Source organism: Ischnura elegans, chromosome 8 (assembly GCF_921293095.1).
Source record: "Ischnura elegans chromosome 8, ioIscEleg1.1, whole genome shotgun sequence".
Taxonomy (NCBI): Eukaryota; Metazoa; Arthropoda; class Insecta; order Odonata; family Coenagrionidae; genus Ischnura; species Ischnura elegans.
In genome coordinates this window covers 20,108,756-20,134,106 of record NC_060253.1, presented here as the reverse complement: position 1 = coordinate 20,134,106, position 25,351 = coordinate 20,108,756, and the positions used below count along the sequence as shown (strand labels likewise).

Genomic DNA, 25,351 nt, shown 5'->3' with positions numbered 1-25,351 from the left:
AGCCGGGGATATTCAGACACGGATCTCGAGACAAACCCTCCACAAATGAAGGCTAGGAAAGCAGTGGACATGGAGTATTTCCCGTGTGAGGAATCTAGGGAGTTATGGTGGGACAAGGTATGGAGAACAGGTCGTTTGATCTATGAAGAGGAACTTAGCAAGAGGACTTCGTGAAAACGGTTTTCATTCTGTTACCGTAATTGAAGACAGCTGTAGAATGAACAGAATACAGGAGTTTTACCCTCATATCGCATATGGAGGGTTTGTCTCGAGATCCATGTCTGAATATCTCCGGCTAACGATTATCATCCAGCTCCGAACTTATCTTCCCCAAGTGCCATCCAATGCCAATCCCACCCCTACTCATTTCATCTACTCTGTACTTCTTCGTGCTCGTTTGGCACCCATCCATTGGTAACAAAACTTGATGACATCGATTGCCTTTTGTGGAAGAGAAGTAAAAACTTTTACGAATGGTTGCCATAATTTTTTGAGTGCATTGTGTTTACTTGGGTATAGGTGAATACATAAGTGAGTGTCGAACAGTTCAATCACAACTGTAATATTGTTTCTTTTTTCGCGTTTATTAATGTAATGCGTTGTAGAAAGTAGGTATTTTTTATGCATTTTGCTTTTTACTGTGCACCAAGTTTACGTGTTTCCATTTAAAAAAAATACGCATTCAAGCGCAGTCGTAAGATTGAATACAAATATTGTGAAAAGATTAGGCCGTTTATTTGCCTGGTTATACATTAAGGGATATCAATAACAGTTTCTCATTTTAAATTGTTGTTGGATTTCGAAAACATGGCTTTTGATCACCTTCAACGCAGGTGAGCGTATCTTCTGCGTGATATGAATCCTTACATGTGCAGGTTCCTGGCCCAGTTGTTGAAGTATATTCTGTGTTTCCTAAACAGGGACACGAGTCTCCGCAATGGTCACCATTTTTACTCTCCTCGGGATCTGGTAGCGTGTACAAAATATTTGTGCATTTTTAAATTACAGTCGGGGTGGAGTAGTGACCGTGATCACATATATTTTTGGTTTCCGTAATTTGTAGGGGAGGCTTATCGCATTTCCACCAAACTCCGATTTCCAGACATAATCACTAAAAATCATACCATCAAGGGTTTTTTGTTAACTGGAGCTCATACATTATCGACAAATTAGAAGACTTTCAGTTTTACATTTTTTATACAGTTTATATTTTAATAAATAAGCAATTTTCTCAAGTTTTTTATTTTATTACTAATATACCAATGATTTATTAATTGAACTCAACTGATTGTTTTTGTAGCCAAATTAAATTTTTTAAGACAAAGAAAAATAAGAAACAGATTCAACTCCAATTCCATTCTTCTTATCCGACTCATTTACTCATGACCGAAAAATCAATAGCATCACTCTTGGAACCTACCCCACTTGTGAACGAGTATGATCCAAATAAAACTATTCTCCCGACTGTCATCACATAATTCATGCAATAAATTTTTATCGAGAATACCATTTCTACGTTCTAACAGATTCCAAAGTCGGAGATCCTTGCGAAGACGCAAGTGCCTGCAGCGGAAACACTCACTGTTCCTCCACAAATGGGTCGGGACACTGCACATGCAATATAGGATTTAAACCCAACAACGACCTCAGCTGTGTCAACGGTGAGAAAATTCATATATAGACAACTTTGGTAACCATCTCCCCTCGCTCACTTTGCACTATGTTCCGCAAATTGAGATTCAAGTGCATGTTCACTCACATCACGATTCATTATCGCCGACAATTTATTCTTTCGTGAATTTATTTCCAGCAACAATTAAACTTCTGTTCAGAATATCAATAGCGATACCGTGTGAGCCTTTCTTGTACTGCGTTTGAGCAAATAAGTTAATGTAAATGTATATTACACATACCGCTTTGCGCGGCATTAGCGCAGGTTTGAGGCTCTCAACCGGTTGCGGCTTCTTGGAAGTCCTTTCTCCCTCGCGTTGCCATCCTTGATGGACCGCGAGGGCCTAACATCTAGTGCCATGAGCCTCGGTATAATTGCCATGGGAATTAAAGAACCTGGATAGCGTAGTGGTCTGCGCAGTGGCCCGGAAAGCCAAAGGTCCGTGTTTCGATTTCCGGTCCAGGGGAATTTTTTCTCATGGCAATTCTTGTATAAATAAGTTGATATTTTTCAACCTATGAATTTTAAATCTACAAAATAGGTCCCTTAAAGAGGACTTATGTTGATGACATATTGTAATGCTATCACAAGCACTTCAACCAAACAAACCCATTTCTGTCAAAAAGAAAATCCTGCCGTTCAATTGGCATTCAGAGATCCCTTTGCGACCCACAGCCGGAATCTCACCCTCAACGATTAATACTATGCCAACCAATACGATGCCTGTGCCTCCTTTCACCATATATACCTACATGTTGGAAATATAAACTTGTATACATGCTAATTAATCCGTTCACGTTCATATCGTTTGTGAAAAAAAAACCCTTCTCTAAAATCCCCAGCAAAAAGTAATTTGTGGAAAAGTATATCATTGATCGACAAAGCGTAGCACCCGTATTTAAATCTCAATTTACATTATCAATACGTGGTTCGTGTAGACTGATACTACGGACGAACCATCAAGAATGATGCATATTTCCGGCCGTGAATGTTTACGAACACATTAAAAATTTAAGGTTAACCGATATTCTCCTTCATTCTAAAGAATTGAGCGTTTCTGCGGAAAGCCTCAATCCTTCATTCTAAGAAAGTGCATAAGGCGATGTCCAGCTCATCATGTTGACTCCTTGAAAAAATCAACGAAGCAACTGCAGGGTTTCTTCGATTTCATGCACAAAGGAGAATGCTATCATTGCTTAAGCTCATTCGGAAAAAGGAAGTCCATTCACCACGATAAAAGTGCAAATTTACGAAAGAATATTGTGGAAAAAGGCAAAATAGTTTAATATTAACCATAACATTACTTTTCGTTCAGGAACGGAAGTCCTCGGCGGTCCATGCAAGAACGGATTTGGGTGCGAGGATATCGAGAATTCCGAATGCAGCAGCTCAATTGAAGTCGGGAAATGCGAGTGCTCAGAAGGATTTTATGGAGTAGACGGTAGCGGAACGTGCACTCAAGGTATGTTACACTTCATCATCACGCGTCTCAACGGAACTATTTGACTTTCCGATATCATTATTAACACTAGAACCGTGGACGGGACTTTTTTGTCCCATCGCCCTTTGCAAATGTTTGCCATTCATGTACTAGAGGTTTAATCCCTTTGAAATTTACTCACTTTTACCCACTTTTTATGCTCTTTCGAATGGTTGCATTGAAAATATTGCACAATGTTTGGTTCGCGAGAAAAACGACGATTTACCTAGAACCGCGGGATGTGACTTTTTTGTCCCATATGGGGAAAACATACAATTTCAGTTTTTTTGTACACTTATTCTGTATTTAGCATAACAACAGTTTATTACGAAGGGGATCGATGCACAGATACCGTTATTCTGCCATTTAGAAGCGCAGAAGGGAATAATATGTGCAGTGCGCCGGCCGCCTACTCACGCAGCGCCGGCCGCCTCACCTCTACCCGGCGCGTCTGCAGGTCTGAGCTTGCAACCAGCACGTGAAAATAAGTTTACTGTATTCCTAGTTATACTTAATTAAAAGTTTTAAAAATTACCTAAACAAGTGTTTTGTTCACACATGACAGGATCAACGTATTTTATCAACGGGACAAAAAAGTCCCATGACGCGGTTTTGGTGGGGTTGGAAAGTTCAGCGGTTCTAGAGTTAAAAGTCATGCCATTAATGGTTTATTATCATTAGGAGGTGCCACATAAAAATTTAAAATCTAAATTTTATGAAACAAATACATTTTTTCCATTTTTTTCCCAAAAATTAATCAAATGCCCTATTCTATCGTCTATGTGGGAAACTAACTCTCTGAATTTTTTTTAAAAAGGCCAACATCCATACGACACCTGCAACGAAGACATTCAGTGCGCTTATCCATACGGGAAATGCGTCAAAGGAATATGCAGGTGCGATGAACAACACGTGGAAGATACATCTTTTAGATTTTGTGTGGCTAGTAAGTTCAATTCTTATTCTCTCTCTCTTTCAACCCTCACCCAGTCCCACACGAAAAATTGTTGTCCCTAGCCGTTAACACCAAACGTAAATAAAACCTACGATGGAAGTTACATAACCGTCAAAACAGAGGTTGAAAAAGACTTAGTCTATCCCTAAATACCTTAATATTCACTCTTCACTGCACAATAATTTTAATCTTATGGACAGTATTTAATTTCTCAAATGCTCCTTTGCATTCACATTGCACAAGTATAGCCAATCATACATTATTATTCAATACTTAGAATGAATCTTCATGTATAGAATTGCTATATGATGTAAATGTTACGTATAGGACCGTACCCTGAAACGTTTTCCTGGAGAGATCGGAGGGGAGGGGGGTGGAATATTAGAATGAATTATGAGGAGGGAGCAAGCATTTCGGAGGGGGGTTTTATATGGAGAGGGTATACCTTAGACCAAATTATGCTAGTATTTCGTAAGGGGAGGGGGTTGATCACCTTCGCTCGTTACGGCCTTCATTACGTAATTCAAATAGATACGATATAGGTCTTGATAGAGACATACGCAGACTAGAATACGCAAATCCGTTTTCTGAAAGCACGATTTCCTCGTATCATGAAGCCCCGGGGACAAACTTCATCCCAATGAGCGTAAATCGTCCCAGGGCACGCTGGTAGGAGACATGCTCCCTAGTTATACTTGCTCTCATCATTTTACAAACAAAAACCATACAGTATCGTTGCCTGCGTTATCTGCCTGCGTTGAAGGTAAACTTGGTGGCCCCTTGCCTCGAACCGGCGATGGCGAGTGTTGAGAGCGGCATGAATTGAATTCGTGGATTGCTGATTCTGCAAATAGCTGCAGCGCACCACACACGAATATTTAAAAAAAAGGCTCCTCAAGTCGGCCTCTACACATGTTGTAAACCCACCGCACATTTAAATTCTTCTTCTTCTTCTTCCTTGGCGCTACGGCTTTTTGTCAGCTTTGACCTTCAATACAATCTTCCTCCATTCCTCCCTCTTAATAGCCTTATTTCTCCATCCTCTTATCCCCAAAGTAGCCAGGTCTGCTTCCACTCCATCTTGCCATTTTAGGCATGGACGTCCTCTTCTTTTTACGCTGAATAATTTTCCATCCCTAACTCTTGTGGCCACTCTCTCCTCTGACATTCTTATCAAATGTCCCATCCATCTGAGTCTCTGTGACTTGACAAATCTCGCAATGTCTTGGCCCTCTATGAGGTCGTCCAGTTCTTCATTCCATCGTCTTCGAAAAACTCCATTTTTTTGCATGGATCCATAAATTTTCCTTAGGGTCATTCTCTCGAAACATCTAAGTGCGTGCGCCTCTGCTGTTGATAACGTCCAGCATTCACATCCATAAGTGACAACCGGTCTTATTAAAGTTTTATATATTTTATATTTCGTATTTCTTCTTATCAGTCTACTTTTCAACAATTTATGATTTGCGAGGTACACTCTGTTACCAGCGGTGATTCTGTCTTTAATCAAGCACTTATTGAGTTATCCGATGTCACCAATGCCCCAAGATATTTAAAGAATGAGACACCCTCAAATTTGTCTCCGTCGATATCTAATGTCTGAGGTCGTCTGCGAGCTTCAGATGTGGACATACACATGTATTTTGTTTTGCCACAGTTAACTTTCAGTCCATTTCTTCCTGCGCTTTCCTTTAGTGAGCCAAATATTTCTTTCAACTTCCTTGCAGAACTGGCTACAATGACTATATCATCTGCATACGCCAGTATTTGACTGCTACGATAGAATATTGTTCCACCAGTGTCAACTCCCCTTACTGCCCAGTGCAAGGCCAATATGAACAATGTTGCAGACAAACCATCTCCTTGCTTTACTCCCATATTAAATGGAAAAGCACTACCCATTTTATTGCCGACTTTGACCTTAGCTATGGTTTCCTGCATTGTCATTCTTATCAGTCTGATTAACTTCTTAGGCAAGCCTAATTCGTTTAGTGCTGCATACAGTGTGCTTCTCTTCACACTGTCAAACGCTTGCTTAAAATCTACAAACAGTAAGTGTAAATCTTGGTTGTGCTCGAAGTGCTTCTCCATTATTTGACGCAAAGTAAATATTTGGTCTTTTGTGCCCCTATCTCGTCGAAATCCACCCTGATATTCGGTAATGATGCTTTCAGCTCTTTTGCTAACTCTCATTTGTATAATTCCTGAGAGCACTTTATATGCAATGCTCAACAGCGTAATTCCTCTGTAATTGTTGCAGAGCGTTTTGTCGCCTTTCTTGTGTATGGGACATATAATGCCAGTTCTCCATTTTACAGGCATTATTTCCTGTCTCCAAATGTCTCTGATAAGTTCATGCATGCATCTCATGAGTGTATTTCCGCCTTTCTTAATAAGTTCTGGGGCTATTTCATCTTCACCAGGTCACCGATTATTTTTTTAATTTCCCGACAACCGCTTCCACTTCCTCCATCGTAGGCTCTTCGATAGCGTCCTCACCATTTCCCTCTTGATATTCATGCACCTCGCTCTCTTCCTCAAACCCTTCATCATTCAACAGGTCGCAGAAATGTTCTGTCCATCTCTCTACTATTTTGTCATCATCTCCAGTATCTTTCCCTCCTTGTCCCTATTCCTAAACCAGTCACTATTCCTTTCCTTATTTCTTTCACCAATTTCTTCTTCTGCTATTTCCTTAATGATTGTTTCTAAATCATTCCATTTTTCATTGATATTCTTATCTGCCTGGTACTCAAAAAGTTTTCTCTCCATACCTCTTTGGTACTTCTCTAAGTTCTCTTGGATGTTCAGTTTTCCAACATTCCAATGTTTTCTGGTTGATTTGGATGTTACTTTGTTTTTTTGCCAATTTTTGCTTAATGATTGCCCTTACTAAGTAGTGATCACTGTCGCAGTTGGGACCCCTGCAGGCTCTGACATCAATGACTGATGATGAATGCCTTTTCTTAGTCAGCACGTGATCTATTTGATTAACTATATTTGTACCTGGGACTTTCCAAGTCCCTAAGTGTCCCTTTGTGAAGGAAACGTACTTTTTATGATGAAGTTGTTCCTGGCTGCAAATTGCACGAGTATATCACCATTTTCACTACTTTTCTCATGTATTGAGTATCCTCCAACTACTCCTTTCATTTTGTCTTCCCTCCCAATTTTTGCATTAAAGTCGCCTAAAATTGTAACCATATCATATTTTTGACAAAGATTTAACACATTGTGCAGTTATTCATAGAACTCTTCCTTCTCCTGTTCCGTCTTGTCCTCCGTAGGTGCATGAGATGTAATGAAAGTCATATTTCTAAACTTTCCTTTTATTCTTATCTTGCAAATTCTCTCATTTACTGGTTCAAATAATAAGAGGCTCTTCCTTATCTTACTCGAAATAATGAATCCTGTACCATATCTTCCTGTCCTATTCTCTGGACCACTTTAGAGTAAGGTGTATTCCTTCTTATTAATTCTGCCTTGTCCTTGCCATCTTATCTCTTGTGATCTCAATGATTATCAATGATTCTGACGATTCTGTAACGATTCTGTACTTCTGCATCTCATCTGCTATTTCTTTCATCATTCCTGGCTTCAACAATGTTCTTACATTCCATGTTGCAATCCGTAACTCGTGTTTCCGTTCTCGCGTAGGTCTTTGGCCATTATATCCATCCGTCCGAGGCTAATTTTTGTTTTCATGAACGAGGGTCTTTTTCCGGTGTAGGGTTGTTATCCCTACGACCAACCCCCAACCTGGAGGACCTGGGTTTTTTATCAAGGTTTTCCGTCCTCTAGCCTTTGGTGATCCAACGCCTCACTACAAGGTAGTAGTGCTAGTTTTGGTCCACCCCGAGTATTTTATTTCCTCGGTACCCACCATATCTGGTGAGCATTCCCCTATCCGCCACCTGGGGAGGCGCCCGATGGGAGACTAGCAACTCCACACGGGACAGTACATTTAAATAGTCGCCACTCATGTCGCTGACGGGCAAAGTGATCTGAGTGTTACGGGGAAATAAGATGTAATTAGGGGTATTAACCGACATTTATGCACATGACGTTGTGTTTTATCAAAGTCAAAGCTATTACATGCTAATCCTTGCAATTTCAATCATTTCACTGCTAAATATTGAAAAAAAAGCGGATCGTATTGCACTCATCACCACGCCGCGGACATTTTATTAGACGGATTAAAATGCGATCGAAGCGGCAACAAAAATCTCCCTTCTATAAGATGGAATTGGGCCTCCTCTACGCAGGCAGCTCCCTTGGAGCGACGGTTGTGCGACGGACGTTCACCGCATCACAGCGCCAGGAAGGTAATTCATGGATGGGGTCGAAATTGTCTAGTGGCATCGAATGCAAACAAAAGATATTCCCCCGTAGATTGTATTGTAACGTTCGATATGCATGTTCAATGAATACTATTATTGGTGTGGTATAAACATACTATGTTGTTGATCTTAATTTTAATAATTGTATTTGTCGTGGCAACACTTAAGTTGTTTACTTAAACTGTGTTATTCTTGCTGAATAAAACCTTGATTAGGTTTTTACTGAAACTGATATTTTACTACAATTTATTCAGCAAGAATTCTTTAGTAAGATGGAACAGCTTTTAAAGCCAGAAAGATTTGATACTGACCCTTCACATGTGGGTGCTGAATCGAAGTGGAAACACTGGAAAAGAACATTTGCTAATTTCCTGGGCCAAGTGAACAAGGTTTCAGAAGATGGTAAACTGCAATTACTCTGCAATTATGTATCTGCTAACGTCTTTCGGTATATTAGTGACTCAGAAAACTACTCAGATGCCATCAAAATACTAGATTCATTATATATCACAAAACGAAATGAAATATTTGCAAGACACTGCCTAGCATCTAGAACTCAGCAGACGGGTGAATCAGTCGATGAATATCTCCAGGTATTAAAACAAATGAGCAAAGATTGTGAATTTCAAGCAGTAACAGCTGATAAATATAAAGATGAGTACATAAGGGATTCTTTCATACGAGGCCTCAAGAGCTCTCGTATTCGAGAAAGATTACTGGAAAACACCAACGTCACATTAGAGAAGGCCCATGACCAGGCTAGGTCACTTGAGCTGGCTGAGCTACATTCAGCGTCTTATCTGAATACAGCAGATTCAACTCCTGTTGCTGCTGCTGACCATAGAGAAGATAGCCCTGAAGATACTACAACAACATCAGCTGCTTTGGTACGATCTGAAAAATGTTTCTTTTGTGGTAACAAACGGCACCCAAGGGACTCTTGCCCAGCAAAGGATATTATCTGTAGAGGTTGCGGAAAAAAAGGACCATTTCCGCTGTCTGAAGAAGCTGTGACAACATTCAATTCACTCAAGAAAGATGTAGCAGAGGCATCACTCTCTGCAATAGAAGAAAATACACCTTTTCGAGTAGAAACTGACGCTTCAGAGTTTGCCATTGGGGCCACCCTGAGTCAAGCCGAACGTCCCATTGCCTTTTTCTCTAGGACACTTAATGCAGCTGAGCAAAGACATTCCTCTGTTGAGAAGGAAGCTTATGCTATTGTGGAATCACTGAGGAACTGGAGACACTACCTTATCGGAAGACATTTTGAGGTCATCACTGACCAGAGGTCTGTTGCCTTCATGTTTGATCAGTATCACTCAAGTAAAATAAAGAATGAGAAAATTATGAGATGGCGACTTGAATTAGCTAATTACAAATTCGATATCATTTACCGACCAGGCAACCAAAACACAACTGCAGACACAATGTCGAGGATTACAGCAAGTACCTACTTAGAGGGAAGAATGAACCTCAAAGAACTACATGATGCTTTATGTCATCCGGGTGTAACAAGAATGTACCACTGGGTTAGAGCTAAAAACCTGCCCTACACACTAGAAGAAATTAAAGGAGTGATAAATTCTTGCACCTGCTGCAATGAATTAAAACCTCGATTCTGTAGAAATGAAGGGCAGCTTATAAAGGCAACTTCTCCATTTGAGAGATTAAGCTTAGACTTCAAAGGACCCTTACCTAGCTCATCCAAGAACCGTTTTCTACTGACTATTGTTGATGAATATTCAAGGTTCCCTTTTGCATTTCCTTGTACAGATATTTCGGCATCTACTGTTGTGAGAGTATTGACTATGGTGTTTTCGCTCTTTGGTACACCAGCTTATATACATTCCGACAGAGGAGCTTCGTTCATGTCACATGAACTGAAATCATTTCTCACCTCCTTAGGCGTTGCTACAAGTAGAACTACTGCCTACAGCCCCCAAGGAAATGGTCAGGTCGAAAGATACAATGGAATAATATGGAAGACTGTACTTTTGACCTTAAAGTCAAAAGGGTTAAAGACAGAACAATGGGAAGAAGTGCTTCAGTCAGCACTTCACTCTATTAGATCACTGTTGTGCACCTCAACAAATGCTACCCCACATGAACGTATGTTCACTCATCCCAGAAGATCTTTCAATGGTCGCTCCTTGCCTACATGGTTAACTAAACCAGGTCAAGTTTTAATGAAAAACCATTTGCGGCACAGCAAGTATGACCCGATTGTTCAGGAAGTCGAATTAATAGAGGCAAATCCAGACTATGCATATGTAAAGCTTCCCAATGGGCAAGAATCAAGTGTTTCCATTAGACATTTGGCTCCAAGAGGGGACTTCCCAGTCAAGCTTGACGGACCTCCCTTGAGCCCATCTATTGACTCCGGAGAACTGACATCACAAAACTCCTCATGCGATGAAGAGACAGGGCAAGATAAGGGCATACCTAATTCGAGTAAGAGTGTCTCTGAACAACCCAAGAGTCCATCTCCACAGAAAGGTTCTCCACGTGGACGGCAGCGAAGGCTACCAGCCTATCTAAATGACTACATCAGATACTAATCGATTTTTAGTGGGGGTGAATGTGGTATAAACATACTATGTTGTTGATCTTAATTTTAATAATTGTATTTGTCGTGGCAACACTTAAGTTGTTTACTTAAACTGTGTTATTCTTGCTGAATAAAACCTTGATTAGGTTTTTACTGAAACTGATATTTTACTACAATTGGTTTGATATTTATGTGTAATGAAGACTGATGGAAGGTTGCCAAGGAGTTGTTGGGAGGTGAGTCGTAGATTGTTGGGAAATTAGAGGGATATTGTTGAAAGGGAAGCCATTGAAAAAAAGCTTCAGTGAAGGAGACGAGAAAAGAAAATTGTATTTTCAAAGGAATATAGAAATTTTCGAAGATACAAATTTTATAAGGTGCACGTCACTAGAAGAATAAATTTGTGCTAGCATTACACGATGTATGCTTTAGAAAATACATTGCGTAGTTTGCGTTCGACGCAGAATTTCTTCGCGCACATTTTAAACTTGGTCTCAGCGCTGAAGCTCAACTTTGCGTAAAGGCGCGGGCAAAAAACGCGCAAAAATGGACCAAAAACAACCAACACACAAAACGGGAGACAAGCAGAGGCAAGCAAAAATTAATTCCTGCCTCCTCTTTGCAGATGTTCTCCTTTGCAAAACTCCAGCAAAGGAGAGCAAGTCACCGGCATGCCACCATTAATTCTACGTCCCCCAAACGACATGCGACCATTTCTCGCAATTGTCCAATGATTCTCGCCATTGAACCATGACTCCCATGATTTAGCCATGAAAAGACATGAGGTAACAACCGGTAGGTCTGCAAGGTGACCCTGGGCACGGAGCGCGCAGTTGGGCTCTGCTAGTCAATTTTCTTATTTGCCGGGAGCCTCCCCTTTTTTTGGAGTGCATCTATTCACTCTAATATATTGACTGGAGTATCGGATAGGATTGACTTCAATATATACGAGTGAATTCCCATGATGCATATCCATTTAACATTGTATTTTTATGCATCTTTCGCAAGCTAAAATGTTTTACTCTGTCGTAAATTTATTTATTGCGGCCATATACTGGGGAACTTGAATTTCATGATTTTTTTCACAATGAGCCATAAAGTTACAGAAGTAATCAGTCACGATGGAGCTCAAATGAATATGAAGCAAACGAGTGACGCGAATGAATCTATGCGATATAAAATATGTTTACTAATTCACTCTAAATACCATTCTAGGCTTGCACGGATTGTGCAAAAATGACAGTTACTGCAAGTCTTACCCTATTGAAGTCTGCGAAAGCACTGGAAACAATTTAAAAGACAAGGCATGCCAATGTAAGGAAGGATACAAAGAAGAAAATAATAAGTGCGAAGCACGTAAGTATCATGAGTGAGCATAAAATGCAATGCAAAGAAATAATTTAGATTTGTTCAGGTGTAAGAGCACATAATTGTATTACTCCGCACGTAGAGTAAAATTTCGCTGATTGAGAGTCATGACAAACGCGTTACTTACTAACCCGGAATCCTTGGCTACTTAACGCAATGGTTGTGCTGAAGCAGTTGCGTGATGAGTAGGCTACTAATTTTATTAATAATAAATTCCTCGATACAAAACCGACAGCGTCTACGTGGTTCTCGTCCATTAGGAGTTATCGCAGAGAAGACGTCATTTACATGCGGCTGAGAATTGTGCATAGCGCAATATCCCTACTCTGTGAAAATTCGCAAGCTACGAAACATGTTTACTTTCCTCGGATAGATAAGGATGGATTCTCAACATATCGACCCAGGAAACATAAACAAACTAAGGACACCGAGTATGAGAGGGAAAGCAAGAACAAGAACGAGCTATATAATAGAAGAAGCCAATGCACCGGGCTGTAGAGCTGTATATGCTGATGATCATACTAAGTCATCAAATCTTGCTTTGTCAAGTATCGGAGGAGCACAAAAAAATTAACTTTCACACCGCCTACTGGCATGTGCATGTGTTATGGTCCTTTTCTATGACTACGAAGGCGTAGTGTATTGCATACTGCACTTTGTTATACACTCACCCCCTTCCAAACACCCTTAACCCTCCAGCGGGCGCGCTGTGGCACAAAGTGCAACATTGTGCCGTTTCGGTCTCACGTTATTAATAGTAGTTGGTCAGTGAACCAAACGCACCAATTATTCCTTCTTTGTATCACTATGAAGATTTCTGTTATTGATTCAAGCGCCTAGCTTCCTGAATTTCGAAATAAAACGAATAAGTAGATGAACTGGTCGTCTTTGTTGCACTCTGTGCAACGCGCGCCTGGTGATGTAATACTATCCCGTAGTGGCAATTATTGATCAACATTGTCTATTTCTGTACGATGTAGCGTGAGGTGAGTTGGTGGGAACACAAGAGTTTTCACCATTCCTTCTCTGAATCAGGTTGAGCTAACAGCTAAGTGAATGGTGTGTACAAGCAGCTGTTTGTGGAGAGAAATTGACCTGTGGCATTTTCTCCAACGTGAGCCCTATGATATGAATACATTTTAGGAATAATTTCCATAGGATATTTTGCTGTCCTTTTATGGGATTTCGATGTAGAAAAATTCAAAAGCTAATTATCACACTGCTTAGGGCACGAAGATTCATTACTGAAGAAGACTATCTGAGTGTACTACAAGAGCTGTCGGACGAGGAACAGGAAGTCGGCATTGAGGAAAGCAATGGCACATATGAGGAGGAAAATATTTCCCCTCGTGATAACGGCAGAGACTGATGAAGCTACGTCTGATGGTGACGTGAAAGAACCTACAACTGCTGAAGATTGTGATATTGATGGTGAGAATAATCATTTTTTTGGAAAAGTTGATAAATCTTGCAAGTGAAAAAAAACTTCTTTTTGCGGTGCTACAAAGATCAAGCGCCAAAACATTATGAAAACTCTACCAAGGACAAAAATCTGTGCAATAAATACTCCTGATAAGGCTGCGGCTATTCGAAAATGTATAGATATAGACATGATTGATGAAATTGTGATGCAAATAAACGAGTACATTCAAAATAAAATTGCTCTTGTCCACTATTCAAGGGAAAAGGATTGTAAGGAAACGACAAGAACAGAATTTATGGCTGTGCTGAAAATACTTTTTCTAATTGGCATGAAAAAAGGTTTTCATGCTAATTCTTTAGACTTGTGTATTGAAGATGGATCAGGAATGCAAATTCTAAGGGCAGCTATGAGTTACAAGCGATTTTTGTTTATTTTACGATCAGTAAGATTTGACGACAGAGCAAGTAGGGATTTCCGAAAACAAACAGATAAATTAGCTGCAATCCGAACAATAATAAACTCGTTCATAGGAAACTGTCAAAAAACATATATAATGAGTGAATTTGTGACAATTGATGAAATGCTGCAAACATACAGATGCCGTTGAAGTTTCATTCAATATATATTGAGCAAACCCGCGAAATACGGGATAAAGTTATATGCTATGTGTGATGCCAAAACATTCTTCACCAGTAATCTCGAAGTGTATTGCGGGAAGCAGATGAACGGTCCATATTTAGTGTCAACCACACCAGTAGACTTTAAGTATACCGGGACTAGCCACGGTGATAACTTTACGGGAGTCACCCGTAATGCACAATTGTGCGAAAAATCCACAGGGAAAAAATCATTCGCCTTGACCGGGATTCGAACCCGGATCCCTCGATTTCCGGCCGAGTGCTTTAGCCAGTTAAGCTACCGAGGCGTCATTCTTCCCTGTGGAAATTTGTGGAATTTCCACAGGGAAGAATGACGCCTCGGTAGCTCGGACGGAGTGGACGTGTTTCGGAGCTATCTGTGAGTCAGCGACCGAGGTTTTTTTTTTCCCGGCGATCGAGCCCTTGATCGCCGGGAACGTGGTTTTTGCGTTCCCGGTGGAGTGCTTTGCCTTTCGGTTGAAGGCAAAAGCTTTGTTTTTTGTGGGTTCGCACCCCTGTACCAGGGGTGTGCGGACAGTGTTTCGTGTCGGTGTACGCAGAGCGAGCCGTCACAATGCCAGTTGAGAAGAAGAACACTCTCCGTGTCAACATAGAGAGTGTGAGTGAGGCGCCATCAGTCCTTGAGGTCCACCAACTGCTCGGTGGAGACCTCGGGCTGAAGACAGAGGAAATATACGGAATCAGGCTGGGTCCGGCAAGGAAGTCGATCTTCGTTAAAGTGAAGCAGGAGACTACCTTCGAAAGGATTATGGTGAAAGCGGGTGAAAAATTCCAGTTCCCGACCAAGGGCCCCCAAAGGTTCTCTTGGTGGTGCGAGTCTATATCCGAGAGATATACATACGTTAAAGTGTGTCAACTACCCTTCGAGGTGTCACGTGAGCAAGTGGAAGCTGCATTGTCCAAATATGGAAAAATATTCGCGTATGTGGAAAATAGGTGGGCCGGCGATGGGTTACACCAGGGCACTTTGACGGGCACTAGGACCGTTAAGATGTCCCTCACTGAAAATATACCAAGTGTCATTAGTATTGAAGGTGAACGCGCTGTCATTCATTACGACGGGCAAAAATTAACGTGCTCAAGATGCGGGAGTGAAGATCATTTGAGGCTACAGTGCCCCAAAACGAAGGCGGGACCGTCATACGCTAATGCACTTAAAAATTCTGGGGGGGGGGAGAAGATGAGAACGACGAGGAGAGGATGGACATCCCAGTAGAAGACGGGGGGGTAGTACAAGTGGCGGAGGAGACGCCCAAATCGGTTGAAAGTGGGGGCAATGTTTCGCAAAATAACGGCGAAAGTGCTGTGAGTGCAACAGAGGGGGTGGAAGTGAAGAAAAAGGAGAAAAAGAGAAATAGGCAACGTAAGAAAAATATATCCAACGGCATAAACAACGACAGCAATGTGCTTGTTTCCTCAACCGAGACGGACACGGAAGAAGCAGTAGTGTTGGAGAGAAATGTTGTAGTGAAGGGGGGAAAACCCGATAGTAAAATTGTGGAAATCATAAGTGAAGGGGAGGGAGGAAATGTTTTAATGAATGCCTCAGGCACTGTGGTTTCGACCGAAATCATGGACTTGAGGGAGGGAGGTTGTGATGACAATATGAAAGTGCTGGAAGAAGAAAAAACGTCCTCGGCCGTTGGGGGGGTGGGAGGGGAGGGAGTGTTTTCTTCCTTTCTTACACAACCAGGTCCAAGCAGGCTGTGGTCGCAGCGAGACGACGAGGAGATGGGCTCTAGTGATAACGCGGCCCTCACCCCCTCAGAGGATGACGAAACGAATAGAACTGCAGCCGCAGTCGCGAAAAAACTATTTGGGAAGGACCTCGCACAGAAAAAGAAAAAGAAGTGGAATGACAGGCTTAGAAAACGAGGCATCAGAATCCAGGGTGGTGAGCACAAAAAGGAATAAAAAAATCGTCCAATTAAAAAAAAATAAAAAATTATGGATAATAATTCCTCCAAAGTCTTTGTAAATCTAACGTTAATTAATTTAAATAGCTCTTGCTTTGCTTTGATTATAACTATGCATGTAATTTGTCAAATAACCCTTGCTTTGATAATCAGAGTTGTTTTATATGAACCATGCCGAGGGCCAGACTTTACTTTCATTCCTTACTTTATAAATTTGAACATTTTTTCTCTTGAATTTTTTTCTTTAAATACCGAAGCTGTCATGCAAACGGTTTCTATTTGTTTCCCCAACATTAGAAAGAACTTTTTTCAAATACAACAATGAGTACCTCTCCAAGTAAACGAGAGATAACGGTGGCGTCACTGAATGTGGCCAGTATTACGAATAACTTAAAAATCAATGTTATTAAGAATTTTATGTACAATGATCTAAAAGCAGACGTCATCTTCATCCAAGAATACAAAGAATCGACTGCTTGGCAGAGCAAACATTACTGTATATTTGGCAACACTGATGGCTCCTCTCTAGGTACAGCAATTTTAACTAAAAAGTCTTTAGAGGTAACGAATGTGCGTCGTCATGCCTCCGGGAGGATAACTGCACTGCAAATCGGGGACACGCACTTTATTAACGTATATGCCCCTGCAGGAGGTGGGATGTGGAAGGACATGCGAGAGTTCCTGGCAAGCGAAATTCTGCCTTACGCATGCCTTTTCAAGGACAAGGCTATAATGGGGGGAGATTTCAACGCTATATATAGGAGGGAGGACAGCTCGGCAAACAATACGCAAATACGATACCCAATAAACAAGACATTTAAAATTCTAGTCAGCAATATGGACGCAATAGACACCGGTAAAAATACAGCTCAAAACAGATTACAATTTACCAGAATAGGTACACACTCGAAAACCAGAATCGACTACATATTTATATCAAAGAAACTAAAAATGATTTAATTCAATATAGTACGACCCCTATTGCCATTTCAGATCACCACGCAATTCACATTAAAATTAAACTGGACCTTGTTACACAGAGGACATACAATAAGAAGGAACAAATTTGGCGCGTAAATACCAACTTACTAAAAGATGTAACATTCTGTAAAAAGGTTGAATATGAAATATTAAGGCTCTCAAACCACGCTCTTAGCGAAAAAGACATTTTAACCTGGTGGGAACAGATATTTAAAGCAGGTATTATAAAAAAACTTAAAAAACTAACTAGTGATTATTATAGAGAGAAAAATGAAGGAATAGCATTTTATAGAGAGGTGCTTCAACAGCTGATAGATTCAAATTGCAGGACACCCAGTGTAAATTTCGAAATTAAAGAACTAAAAAAAGAAATTTACAGACGGGAGGTGGAAAAGCTTGCCCCGAGGGAATGGGAGAGAGGGTACGATACGAGCGAATCAGAAGCTCTGACTTTGGAACAAATACGGATATTAATCAAAAATGCGAGTGGAGGTGAAGTGGGAGGGCTAGTTGACTCCGAAAAGCGGCTCGAGGAGGCGACGAGCTTTTACAGTCGACTTTATAATCAGTACGGGGTATGGGAAGACGGAGATGGGCCGCCTATCCCCCCCCTCCCCAAGCTCAACCCCGAAAACACGAAGAGCTTCGAGGCAACGATCACAGTAAACGAAATAGACGATGTGAAGCTAAAGCTGAAAAAGGGAAAGGCTCCAGGGGAGGACGGTCTGCCTAATGAGTTCTATCTCACATTTTGGGAACAAATGAAACCTATTCTATCTGCAGTCTTTAACGCCATCTTAAAAAATGGGGAAATGTGTGAGCGGATGAAAAATGCATTAATCACACTGGTTCCCAAAAAGAGAAACGCGAAGCACCTTACTGAATTTCGGCCAATCTCTCTGTTAAATACAGACTATAAGATATTAGCCCATATTGTCGTCCAAAAAATGACCATGATAATGAATGGCGCAGGCCTAGAGAATCAGTTTGGAGTGGGAGAAGGGAAATCCTCAATTGACGCTTGTATTTTAATCCGGGACATTATTCTAAGTAGCATGCCAGAAGAGGAAAACTCACTATATATTTTAACTATTGACCTAGAAAAGGCTTTTGACAACATCAGAACAGAATGGATTTTTAAGATTATGAGAGAAAAACATTTTCCAGAAGGAATTATAAGCATGATTAAAACGCTTTATCATGAGATTACATCTCAAATTAAAATAGGAAACAAATTATCCGATCATTTTATGATTAAAAACTCAGTCCGGCAGGGGTGTCCGTTGTCTATGTTGCTGTTTTCCTTGGCAATGGAGCCACTTATAATAGACTTGAAACACAGCATCGGAATCAGGAGGTGTGGAAAAAGTTACGCATCCTGTATATATGCCGATGATATCACTGTCTTTGTAAAAAATAATTTAGAACTAGACAGAATAAGTAGAATAATGGAAAAATACACCTCAATAGGCATGAGAATTAACATGTCCAAATCCGCTCTCATCCATGTTAAAGGGATAGAGTTTTCTGATACAAAAGGTTGGAACAAAGTCGATGGCCAAAATATATTAGGGCTATGGTGGGAGAAAGACCTTGCCGCCACCATTAATAAAAATTGGGACATGGCAACCGCAAAAATTCGGAAAACCATATTTGGCTATGCGGAATACAACACGCAGATTACATCAAAAATAAAACTACTCAACGAAGTTCTATTCCCAAACCTATGGTATGTGGCTCACGTCTGGCCAATGCCTGAAAGAGTAAACGCTAGCGTTATAAAGATGACGAACAAATTTATTTGGAGCGGCTTCCTTCAAAAAGTTGCAAGGAAAAGGCTATACGCGCCCCCAAAACTGGGTGGTCTAAACCTAATCAACACAGCAATAAAGGCACGGATAATAGCTATTAAAAATATCGCTAAGATCTTACACGCAGATGATAACGAAAGAAAACGTTTATTGGTTAACTCCATGGAAAAAACAAGGGGGCTGAGGTACTTTAAGAAAATCGTACACGAAGCAAATAATTTTGGGGACAAATATGCATTTAACAATACTCTGCAGTCCACTAAACAAATATACGAGCGCGTGCTAAAGGAGGAGCTGGAAGCGACTCCTTACACAAGGTCAAGCAGAACCTGGGAAAATTACTCCAGGCTGGGAAGTGGTGCGAGGGAGGCGGGCATAATGTTCAGCATATGTTCGGACTGCCTGGTGACTAATGCCATGAGAAAGAGACTAGGTCTACGAGCAGAGGACGAGTGTCCGGATTGTGGGAGGCATGACGACATACCGCACACTGTTCTTGGTTGTCAAGAAAAGCACGATGTATTTTGGCAAACGTTGAAAAACATATATAAAGAATTCGATGCTTTCGGCACGGGAAGAATTAACGATGAGGATCTATTAAAATTGAATTTCCAACTCTTCCCATGCACGAAGAAAAAGATTTTAACTGAACTTGTGGCTGCTTATGTTTTTAGCAAACACTATAGAGGAGACATCAGGTAAAGTTTAATTGAAAAAGTGAGATTTCTAAACAAAACTGTAAATATTACAAAGGAACAGAAGGAGTGGTTGCAAAATGTTTTTTAATTAAAAAAAAAGTAAGTGATCTCTGCTTTGGCTCATTTCTCTCTTTCTTTTTCTTATTATATAGTGCTGCCTATGTATATCTTCACTCTCTTTTTTATATAAATATTTATAAAAATGCATGTATAAAGGTGTGCCATATAACTATTCTAAATATTTGTATAACTGTAAGTGATTTTAAAGCATATTTAAAAAATATGTAAATATGTAAATTTTTATATATTGTACTGTGCCAAAGTAAGCAATAAATGCTTTTTAAACGTAGCTTAACTGGCTAAAGCACTCGGCCGGAAATCGAGGGATCCGGGTTCGAATCCCGGTCAAGGCGAATGATTTTTTTCCCTGTGGATTTTTCGCACACCAGTAGACGTTGTCAAGAGGCTTGTAAGATCAATTGAGGCAACTAATCGTAATCTTACCACATATAACTGGTATGCTAGTTATCCGCTTGCCAAGCATCTCCTCAGAAAAAACATTACTACCATTGGCACGCTGAAAAAAATAAAAGAGATTTTCTGCCTGAATTTTTGCCAAACAAGACGCGCGCTGTAGGGTCATCTCTCTACGGGTTTCAGAAAGACATTACCCTACTGTAATATGTTGCAAAGAAGAACAAGGCGGTGTTGTTGCTTTCAACAATGCATGATGAGGGGATCACAGATGAAGGTTCAAATAAACCATGTCTTATAATAGATTACGATGCAACGAAATCAGGTGTCGACACGGTTGACCACGGTTATATGTATTCTGTGTCCAGATTTACGAAAAGGTGGCCATTAGTTTTATTTTTATAGATTTTTGGACATCGCAGGAATCAATGCTCACATATTATAAAGGGCAAACAATCCTACAAATGAACATTGCAGGAGGACATTCCTGAAAACTTTATCGTACATATTGATGAACGCACACTTGAAAAACAGGTCAAACATATTATCTCTACCAGCTGACATTAAAATATTCTTGCCAAGTTATCGAAATGAAGACTTGCAAGTTGAAGAGGTGAGCGAGACAGCAAGTAAGAAACGCGGAAAGTGCGTATTGTGTGGCCGTGCAAAGAACATATCAACGACAATCAAATGTGGGAGGTGTAATAACTTTTCTTTCCGAAAGCACTGTTAAACAGTTACTACCTGAAAAAAGTGTGCATAAATGACGTTAAAAACCTTAAGACATAAAAACTGAGTTTTTGGCATTGCTAAAAAAAAATGTGATAAAAAATTTTTTATTATAAAAGTGCTTAAAAATCTGTACTGTATGTCTAAACTATGCAAAGTTCTATTAGAAAACAAGGTATTGAATATACGCTTCTTAATTCGATTTTTTGTAATTAATATCAGCGGAAAACCAAGTGTTGCACTGAGTGCCACGCGCGCCCGCTAGTGTCAGAGAATATGGCGCGCCTGCTGGAGGGTTAAGGTGGCTCGCAAGGTATTATGCAGATGCATTACTTTGAAAACTAATGATGAATACTAGTATTTAATACTATATATATGTAAATCATACATTGTGTAATAATATATTAATAATAATCATGGCGAAATTGGCCGCAAAATAGAATGATTAAAAATTTCATTCTTTCCTCGTACAATAAAGGATAGCAACGGTCTCTCAATTGATCGAATTAATGATGTCACTCGCTAGGTCTTCTAATTTCATGTTTTTATATTACCCATTGGTCTAATCGTGCATGGAAAGAGGGTAATTACTAGCCGTAGATAAGTTTTGCCGTGACGTAATATGCAGGTACATTTTGTTGTCATGCGCAATGTTATCATAACCGTGTGTTGTATATGTTAGGTTCCTATTTCATGCTGCGTTGTGGTGACTGATCACCCCCCGCCAAACATCTTGAGGGTGACTCGCGCTTTTGTAATATAGGTTTTTAAATGCGGTAGACCAAGACGTAACACTAATATTTCCTGATTATAAACACTACAAACCAGGAATCAAGAAAAATGTGGAGCTAACTAATTATTCGATTACTGCTACGCTACTTGGAGCAATATCCAGGAAGGCCTTGAGATAAAAATACAAGCGACAGCGGATGTACAAATTCATACCATTTACTCGAGGTCAAAATTTGATCATATATCCCCATACGCAAATCTCCTTCACTTGCCTATCCGAAGCTAATAATTTAGAGATTTCCTTTTATTTAAATTACTTAACCTTTGATTAACTCATTTCTCAATGCAATTCTTTTAATTTATCACAGAAATACCAAAAAGAATCTTTCCACCAAGACAGCATGATAACATCAGTGTCTGTTTTACTGTGGCATTACAGGTTAATTAATATATATAAAACTTATAATTCTAGATCTGATATTGCGTGGCAGGTTCTATTTGACGTGAAAATTATAAAATAGGTAAAAAGGAATATAATCTAGTGAATATCGAAGTCTACTTAATTCAACCCTTTTTTCTGATATGACTTACAGTAGAGCCCTCATTTACGACTGGTTTGAGCTACATTTCTGTCGACATGCAATCTCTGCTGATTTTGCACTCGCTTTTTAAAATTTCAAATTCCGCCAATTTTTTTTCCGCACGAAAAGTATGTCATCAATTACGCAATGCGACGCCTATTTTGTTTTAAAAGCATAGTTTTCAACGTAGCAACGTTTTCCAGCACCGAGCCCTTAAGACTGATTCCTCATGCGAAAGCATTTCAGTTTCAACATAAGATGTAATTCGCTACAGGGTCGGTTCACAGGAACGGAATAATAACGTAAAGCGAGGATCTACTATATTTTATTGAATATAATTAGGTTCTCCTCGAGGGCTATTTCATTGATTTCCCCACTTTTTTCACTTTATTGTATCGCACGCTTAAACCTATGGGACTAAATGCCAGGTTTTCAATAAAGTTTATTCTCATGAATATACTAAGGCAATAATGTGATGTCACTGTTCTGTTCTGCACTAAAATTTCACAATATCAGCTAATGCTCATTTTATTACAAATCTCTTCTACTCCTATTCTTTTTTGACGGTCCTGGCCTTCGGATGCCGCCATATTCTGAACTGGACCAGCGAATAATGACATCTGTGACGAGGGTGGTTGCCAGGATCCACACGCAGAGTGTGTACCACCCAACAAAAACACCACCGTAACCATCTGCATCTGTAAAGCCCATTATAAGCTCAACAAAGATAACACGTGCATTGGCGCGGGTAGGTCCTTTTTCTTCCAGGTCCCATACAAAAATTTATATTTAGAAGAATTTTATTATTAATTTATCAGAATTTTAATATCATACTACCCATCCCTAAAGAAAAAAATGAGAATATACTCAATAACAATGCTTAAAAAGATTAAGAAGAATGTCATAGGACACTGAATATGGGAAAATATTCAGCAGTAAATGATACCCTCAATAGATCAACGTCTATGGGTATTTTTATAAACCTTCACAATGAAAACATAGATGTTTTAATAAAAGTGGGTGGGGATTTAGAATGATGTGAAAAAGGTGTGTTCGTATGAAGTTTCAAACCGTAGGCCAATGACTTGAAAACTCGGCCATGAATAAAACTTTCCCCTTAAAAAGAAAAAATATATTTTTTGCATCAACGGCTAGGAGAGCCGTTGTTTCACGAACGCAAAGAACCCTGGTCGCCATCAAAGGATTTCTATTGGGCATTGGGGGTACAATTGGTAATGGAAAATGCTGGCCAGTTTTCGTTCGACATCGTTTTAAAGTTTACTATGCTACAGATATAGCAGCCAATGATATAGCCACCTTTGAGAATTTTCATTATGGCAGCCTTTGATTCTCAAAAAAATTACGACTGCACCACCAACATTTAAGTAGCACCGCGATTTGCCGGGTCGCACACTTTTGGGGATGCTAGATGAAGTACAGTAAACTTACTGCTAAGCTACTTTCCTTAGGATCTCTTATGTGTGTGTGCAATACTTGTATATAACGCTGAGATCTAACGAATTGTTGATGATCTCAGTGTGAGCGTAGCATAGTGACTGATCGCCACCTTTATTCTTCCAGGCTTCGTTATTTCCGTGGCTTTTGGTGCCCTCGTATTATCACTGATGACAATACTGACACTCTGAGATCCTTCAACGAAAGCAAGTGAAAAAAATGGACAATACAGCGAGTGCTCCACCCCATTTACATCCACAACCCACTCAAAAACGCTGCCTCAAATTTGGCCATACCACCATGCATCAACGAGCTTATTCATCAAGTGAAAAAGAAAATGAAAACAAGGCGTGAAGCTGTGTTTGTCCTCATCGACCGTCTCTTCGAGGGTTCTTCTGCTCAAGGGCATACCCATTATCAAAACTAGAGAGTGGGGGGGCAGCAACCCATGGTTGTTAAAGTAGTAGGTAAGATTTAAGCATGGAAAAGTTGAATGAAAACAACATTTTAAGGAAATTGTAACAGCTCTTTATCAGTTTTTAAAATTATTTGCTTGAAAAAATATCATATTCCTTAAAAACATTTGCGATTTTTGCTTAATGGGGAAAGGGGGGGGGGCAGCTACCCCCTGCTCCCACACTCTTACAGTAGTTTGGCTCTCAACTAGTCATCCTCCTTACACTAATTGTATCTCTTGGATTGTTTTTCGTGAAGACTGCATATTATTATTTGTTTTGATTTGTAGTAAGAAGAAGTCATGGTGTGTGGGAGATGGGAAAGAAAATCGATACGGAAGAGTTAGACGCGGAGAAGGACAAGGGCGTACACAGGATCATAACTGGGGGGGGGGGGGGCAAGGCATGGTCAAGGGGGGAGGCAAGCCAAGTTGTGACATTTTAGCATGGAAAAGGTGAATGAAACCAACATTTTAAGAAAATTATAGCAGCGCTTTATTAGTACATGAGAAATTTATTTATTTCATTGAAAAATAGTTTTATTTTAGTTGCATATCTTATACTAATACACATCAATTTTCGTGGGTTCAAAGAAAATTTGTTGAACACTTTCGTTTCAATTCAGTAGTGATTTTGCTTAAAGACTTTTGCGGTTATTGCTTCTGGGGGGGGGGACGGGCAAGGGTACGCCCATGCGCCTTTCCTAGGTACGCCCATGGACAAGGAGAGGAATATGAGGAGAAGTATTTGATAGGGATTGGTGGAGAATGTAGATAGGGTCATGCACTTGTGGGAAATGTGAAGGAACGTTTATTCTGGAAAATGGATATGTTTCTGTGCCCGGGAAAACTGTTACAAGCATATAAATTGCATAGATTAATTCTAAAATCCTCTCCCTGATGGCTTACTTCAGAAGGGCGCCATTCAAAAGGTATTATACATGACTCTATTCAATGCAGAGCAAAATTAAACGCACTTTGCCAAATAAATCACGAATATTGTAAAATTTATATTCTTGTCTTCTACTTATCCTGCCACTGGTTTGCATGATACTGCTTTAATTATTATTTT

At 40.0% G+C, this 25,351-nt stretch overlaps 1 protein-coding gene across 1 annotated transcript; it reads left to right on the top strand.

Moving 5' to 3' along the window:
- Window positions 1–104: 104 nt before the first annotated feature.
- On the top strand, window positions 105–24,031 carry LOC124163799 (tenascin-like). Its single transcript, XM_046540892.1, has 7 exons — window positions 105–117; window positions 1,527–1,661; window positions 2,988–3,134; window positions 3,970–4,098; window positions 12,214–12,354; window positions 22,978–23,118; window positions 23,952–24,031. The coding sequence occupies exons 1-7, from the start codon at window positions 105–107 to the stop codon at window positions 24,014–24,016; spliced, it is 771 nt and encodes a 256-aa protein (XP_046396848.1). The 3' UTR covers window positions 24,017–24,031.
- Window positions 24,032–25,351: the final 1,320 nt, after the last annotated feature.

What these genes read in the sequence shown, in the direction of transcription:
- LOC124163799 (XM_046540892.1), top strand. An exon ending in TAGCGGAACGTGCACTCAAG is followed by an intron (nt 3,135 to 3,969) that starts GTATGTTACACT and finishes TTTTTTAAAAAG; the next exon opens with GCCAACATCCATACGACACC. An exon ending in TAACACGTGCATTGGCGCGG is followed by an intron (nt 23,119 to 23,951) that starts GTAGGTCCTTTT and finishes TTATTCTTCCAG; the next exon opens with GCTTCGTTATTTCCGTGGCT.